The 6,535-nt window shown below is 39.4% G+C and overlaps 1 protein-coding gene across 1 annotated transcript; it reads left to right on the top strand.

The window, feature by feature from the left end:
* Positions 1–1,133: 1,133 nt before the first annotated feature.
* On the top strand, positions 1,134–5,567 carry LOC149821070 (cinnamoyl-CoA reductase CAD2-like). The gene is made up of 6 exons (XM_089983009.1): positions 1,134–1,333; positions 2,376–2,548; positions 2,638–2,823; positions 2,955–3,117; positions 5,034–5,217; positions 5,324–5,567. The coding sequence occupies exons 1-6, from the start codon at positions 1,222–1,224 to the stop codon at positions 5,466–5,468; spliced, it is 963 nt and encodes a 320-aa protein (XP_089839135.1). The 5' UTR covers positions 1,134–1,221; the 3' UTR covers positions 5,469–5,567.
* Positions 5,568–6,535: the final 968 nt, after the last annotated feature.

The raw sequence follows: 6,535 nt of genomic DNA, 5'->3' as shown, positions 1-6,535 counted from the left end.
CCAAACCCTGCAAGCTGGCAATAGAGGTACCAAACGGGTTGGATCTTTATCCAATTTCAGCCTGCTCTAGTGGAATTTGGGCAGATACAGACCATCTTCAGCTTCATAACAAGTGATTTCACTTTCAGTTGGAACCAGTTTGGGCACGATTCAGACCCGACCTGTTTATAGAAAAAACCATATAGATGACCAACGTCAAATGGAGTTGGATCACATTCGGTTCCAGAACTCTACCATGTGGTTTTGGATATGGATTCCAGGATTTGACCCACTCATGGAAGTTGGTTCTAGTATCGGTTCAGCGCAGATCTGACCCGAATCCAACCTTGTTTGCAACCCTAGCTGCAATGCAATGAAAACCTCTCTCTCTCTCTCTCATTTTTTTTCAACTAGGGATGACCCAGGTTCCGCAAGGTACATGAGTCATGATGTCATAGAAACTGGCATGTTTGTGTCCAAATCCAGGTGAATCTAGAATAAATATTGCCAGTAACAACTGCATCCGGATCAACAAGTATCTCCAGATCAGAAAAAGTGACCCATTTTCTTCTCCAATTGGAACTCATATATAATAGATGAAAAACTAGTTATGGAATTTAGTAGGAACAACTGGCCGATCCGGGTCAACAAGTACACCGGCTAAACAAAGAAAAAAGCTGAGATGGACTCTTGAAAACATACATAATGGGATATAAATTTTCTGCAGTCGCTTGTACCTGGAATTTAAATCCCTTTTTCTTTTTTACACAACTAACTATATGAATGTGATCTACATAGTTTCTTTATCAAAAACCAGGTTTTGAATCATGTTTCTGCAATATGTAAGTTGGACCTTTTAAGGGCTTTAAAAATCAATGGCCCACTATCTACCAAAATTTCATCTAAAAAAAAAATCATATTTTTTTACATTTACCAAACAAAACATGCCGAACCCATTTATGAGTTCAGTTTGAGTGGATACAATTTGGACCTGTAATTTTCCAAATAGGTTGTATATACAGTAGACAGTACCAAATTTATATCCAGCATAGTGCAACCCAAACCAACTATTTTTGCACATATCTCACTTTTATGGAAGCTAGAGTCAGTATCACATAACATATACACAAACACAATGCAATCAAATACACAATATCACATAAATGGGCACCCAGCTGAACACTATAACATACCCACAAAGAAGACACTCTTCAATTCATTGCTATTTCGAGAGAGAGAGAGATGGGAGGGGAGACCGTGTGCGTGACCGGAGGCAGTGGGTTAATCGGCAGCTGGCTTGTCCGCCTCCTCCTCCTCCGTGGCTACACCGTCCGTGCCACCGTTCAAAATCTCGGTGAGCTTGCTAACTTTTCAACTTTGGGCTACATTTGTAAGTGGAAAGAATTTCAGTCACCGACACCTACCCGGTGGGAGTCGAACCTAAGACGAAGAGGTCAGAGCCTTTGCTCCAGGCCCGGTACCACTCGGGGACCCGGGTGGGTGTAAATAATTAGATGGTTAGTTTGTTGTACTATCATAACAGGTTTGAAACTCACAGGAGTTATTTCCGGGCTTGCCTGTCAACAAACAGTGTGATATGTGTGGCTGAGAAATTTTTTGCCACCACTTCTCCATCAAAAGGTCATGTTTGGAAGAGAGAATGAGAATGAAAATTACTTACAAAATGAAAGAAGCAGAATCTTCACACGCACTCTCGTGAAGGGGCGCACTCAGGTTCCACACAAGAAAATATTAGTAATTTTCATATTTTTGTACGATCTTTCTGACCCTACATATGAAAAACTTCTCTATCTAAGGTGGTAGAGAAGTTGGGGGTGGGTAAAATTTCTCGGTACGTCCCATGTCTTTCATTTGATATGAAGGATAAGTTGGCATGTGGTGAAATGGGCAAACAGTAAATGTGATTCCAATTCATAGCGTAGCCCATGTGAAATAAAATGGATTACCTTATGCGTGATATTAAGGGTGTTTGTTATATTTATTGGGAGAAGCATTAGCCTCATTGAGAGCAGAAAAAAATCTCGTATGAAAAGAAAACTTTGCTTATGAAAAGTTTTCATACAAACTTTTTTTTTTTATAAAAATGTTCTCTCGTTTGCGTGACATGGGAAAATAGAGTTAGAAAAACAGTGGAGTGTTTTGATTAGGGTGAGGGCTACCCTCAAAACTGAAAAAAACTTTACCCATCTCTAAGATCAGGAGAAAATTTTTCTTGTCAAAATTAGGAGAAAATGGAAAAATTTTCTACTGTTTGAAATGAATGGAAAAAGTTACCAATTTTCTTTCCCGGCTTGCATTTTCCTCGTATTTTCTCCCTTCCAAACGTGACCTCACGCTTTCTTCCCTCCCTCTTCTTCGTTTCTCTGTTGTTTCAGAGAACGAGCGGGAGACGAAGCATCTTGAAACCCTAGAAGGGGCGGAAGAGAGGCTCCGCCTCTACCAGATCGATCTCCTCGACTACGACTCCATCTTCTCCGCCGTCGATGGCGTCGCCGGCGTCTTCCACGTCGCTTCTCCCTGCACCATCGATCAGGTCGACGACCCATTGGTATGGTGCTTCCCCGTTCTCCTGTTTCTTCTTTCTAATTCCTCAAATGGTTCAGAATTTGATCGGTTTCTTGCTGTGTCGACGAACAGCGAGAGCTTCTCGATCCGGCGATCCAGGGCACGCTCAACGTGCTCAAATCGGGGAAGGCGAGCGGCGTGAATCGAGTCGTCCTCACGTCGTCGGTCGCCGCGATGACTCCGAACCCTAATCGGCCTGCGGACGCCATCGTAGGCGAGGATTGCTGGGCCGATTCCGATTACTGCATGCAAAATGGGGTAATAATTCCCACTTCTTCTCCCCTCTTGTAGTTTCTACTGTTTTTTTTCGATAGTGGAAGATTTACAATGCGATATCTTTTCTGTGGAATTTGAGTCGCTGTTGTATGAAAATTGGTTGTTTGGTTTAGATGTGGTATAGGGCTGCGAAAACCCTAGCGGAAAAGGAGGCGTGGAAATTCGCAGAAGAGTCGGGATTGAATGTGGTTGTGGTTAATCCGGGGATGGTGATGGGCCCCCTCTTGCCTCCTACTGTTAACGCGAGCATGGCTGTGCTTCTTCGTCTTCTTCAGGGTAACTTTTCTCCTGCATCGTCTTCAAGTCTGTAAACTTTGTTTTCAACGCAAGTGCGATTCTGAATGTCTAAAGAGTTAGCTAAAGACTGTCAAATGAATAATGCATAAAGTAGTTAGCACGCAGATAATGTTGCCGATGAATCCATTGCTTTAACCTGATTATACAAAACTGTGGATGATTCAGTCTGGCATTTGGCTTGATAATTTGGTGGCGGAGATTTAACCATGCAATAGATTTCTTTGGGAATTACAAATTTATGGTTAAGGCATGGCTACGTTTGGACTGTTGAATGGTGGGGTGAAAGACTGGATCATGTATAGGTCTCCATGCATGGTTGCAAAGATAATTTTTGTTGCCATTGGTGTGGTAGACTGCAGCCAATTGCTGTAGGTTCAGGGAAACTATTTCAAATCGAGGAATGGGTGTCTCATTGGTACTAATTTTAGAAGTCTTTCCATTGATTGGCGGATGTTTAAGGCTATGTGAATAGTAGATATACCACAAAGTTGCTCGTTAAACCAGGGCTGGGTTGCTTATTCTCTAGAAGTGGACTGATGATGATGCTTGTGATGAAACTTCTAGTTCTTGCTTTGAAGTTTGAATTGAGCTACAAAATCTCTTTATACTTCATATTTGAAAGATGAGTGTTTTTGGTTTGTTGTTTTTCTTGCATGGAAAGCTTGCTTGAAATTTTAGTGTGAGGTTTCTCCATTGGATTGGATTTGTTCTCTTTTGTCTCAAAAGAAGGTTCTATATCCATATGCATATATACAGGGAAATGTTTGCTTACACTACACTCGTGGGTTCCAACTTCCAAACCCTCTAGTTGAAAACTCATAGGGAAGGTCATTTTGACAAAATCTGACCCCATGGATTTGTTTAGCATGGTTAGAATAGTAGGAATCAATATGTGGATCATATTTTTTCAATGTAAAATTATGATTTTTTAAAGGTTAAAAATTCAGTATATTGTAGGCCGTTGATTTTTTAATCCCTGCAAAATCCAACACGTCAGGAAAACATGATTCAAGCGCCGTTTTCTACTAAACCAAACAAGTATCTGGAGGGTCAGATATGTAAAAAAATGTGAAAGTTTTTCACTAGGGGGTTTGGGACCCTCGAGGGTAGCAAACGTTTCCCCATATATACAGGAGACAAGTTTGGGCAGTTATTAATTCTGTTTAGAAGAGTGAATTTAAAAAATAACACAATGTTTTTAATAATTTTTTTGCCCTTTTTATAAAATTCATGGACAAATTTTGTTTTGGTCCTTTGGAAAATATAGTGACCCTTTCTCTCTCTCTAACGTGCAAAGCATGAGCATCACTATCACTACCCTATTTCGCCACTGATCTTGACACCACTCTGGCATATATTTTTACATTACTTGGCTCTTTCAGTACTTTGGGCCAGTGGGCTGCCCTGCCATTAGCTGGTGCCTTCTCAAGCACTGGATTCTTCTCCTTCAATGTCGGAATTTCATTGTTGAAGGTTTCTACATGTTCTTGCATTTGGGTCTTGGTACCAAGTGAAGCGGATTTAACATATATTGGAATGTGTGTGTGTGCACATGCACATGCGAGCATGCATTGTCAATGCTCGACAAAAGAAGCAAAATGAAGTGCTTGTCAATTTGGTTTTATCTTCTATTAATATCTTCTTTTACCAATTTATGATCCAAAATTTTGATTTCTTGTAGTGAACTGGTGGTGAAGGTTGATGCTTGTTTTTATTTCTACTGCTACATTATAAACTTCTGTCTAGAAAATTATAGTGGCACTGAGATTTTTTAACTCAAGAATTGTGGGCAAAGATTCCATGTGTTGATCACCTGGCCATCACGTTCAAATCATTTTATATCTCTTGAATCATGAGGAAATTTTTTAACATTTTAAACCAAAATACCATTGTAGGCACTGAGGTGCACATGGATCTTTATATGGGCTGTGTGCATGTCAAAGACGTGGCTCTTGCACATATTCTACTGTATGAGAATGTCTCAGCATCAGGAAGACATCTTTGTGTTGAAGCCATAGCTCAATGGAGTGACTTTATAGATGCAATTGTGAAACTTTATCCAGAATATAAGGTGGCTAGGTATGTCAATTCTCTCAAAGCAAAATAAAATGCATCTAGACTTGATTTTACTTGTAATTCTGGCTCCATTCTTTTAGTAATTCATTATCATTTGTTACTCAAGTAGGTTCACTCCAGAAACACAGCCCGGGTTACTGAGGATAAGTAATGCATCCAAAAAGTTGATTGACTTAGGCTTGCAGTTCACACCTGTGGAACAAATCATCAAGGACTCTGTTGCTAGCTTGAAAGAGAAAGGGTTCTTGACTTGAAGAAATTTCAGCAAAATCTAGTATAATTTCCGTGTTTTGGTTATGTTTCTCCTCTGCATAAACCTAATATTAATGTCCAGTAGCAGAAAATACCATTTCTGGATTTCTGGTGTTTCTAGTTCCCTAGAAAAGTGTCACTAATGAGTTTATCATTTCACCATTGCCTCCTTGGATAATGTTCTGATTCGTCTGCTTTGCTTTGAATTGATGAGTGATCCATGCACTCCCAAGTCAAGGACATCTTATCACTAATAGAAATTTTAAGCCAACTTTGTAGAAACTATTGGCAGGACATTGATATTCGCATGTTTGAAGCAACCTAGAAGGGCCAGTCTTCATGCAATCTCGTTCTGTAACAAGTATATCTGCATAAACATGAATTTTTGGTCACAGAACTTAAATGTTTGGGCTTTAAATGATGGCGATTGTTTAGCAACGTTAAGGACTGTGATGTCTGTTCAAGAGGGCTATTTTGGTTCCAAGTATGCAACAGACATCTGCAATATTGTGAACTATTTCAAACATGATCCAAAGGTTGGTTTCTACCAAACCAAACATGTATCACATCCAGATATGAAAAAAAGGAGTTTTTCACTAGAGGGCTCGAGACTCATGAGAGTAGCAAACATTTTACACACACGCACACATACATGAGGTCCTTTATTAGGACCTTTTGAAAATCAGTTTATTAGGACCTTATGAAAATCATAGTTGTAGGCAGTTTTTCCTTGATCTGAACCGTATAAACATTTTATCTTTGCTTATTTGTTAAACGACATGCTTTGGTTTGAATTGATTTATAAAAAACTTGAATATTTTATCAAGTTTTAGTGCGATATGGACTGCTGATTTTTTTCTCTCTAACATATCTGAGCATGAAAAATACTTAATCTAATGCATGTTTTCTACTGAGTTAACTGTGTTAAACACATCTATTAGTTCAGATCAAGCAAAAAATACTTGCAACTGTGATTTTTTAAAGACCCTAACTTGAGACCTAATAAAAAGGGTATTGAGAGGGTACCGTACGCTATAGTAGAACCATTGACAAAGTCCTTTCAATTAGC

Source organism: Nuphar pumila, chromosome 12 (assembly GCF_984573655.1).
Source record: "Nuphar pumila chromosome 12, dmNupPumi1.hap1.1, whole genome shotgun sequence".
NCBI lineage: Eukaryota > Viridiplantae > Streptophyta > Magnoliopsida > Nymphaeales > Nymphaeaceae > Nuphar > Nuphar pumila.
The sequence above is the reverse complement of the archived record's forward strand: the minus strand, read 5'-3'. Positions and strand labels throughout refer to the sequence as shown.

What these genes read in the sequence shown, in the direction of transcription:
- LOC149821070 (XM_089983009.1), top strand. Translation starts at nt 1,222, where the DNA reads ATGGGAGGGGAGACCGTGTGCGTGACCGGAGGCAGTGGGTTAATCGGC. An exon ending in ATCAGGTCGACGACCCATTG is followed by an intron (nt 2,549 to 2,637) that starts GTATGGTGCTTC and finishes GTCGACGAACAG; the next exon opens with CGAGAGCTTCTCGATCCGGC. An exon ending in GCTTCTTCGTCTTCTTCAGG is followed by an intron (nt 3,118 to 5,033) that starts GTAACTTTTCTC and finishes ATACCATTGTAG; the next exon opens with GCACTGAGGTGCACATGGAT.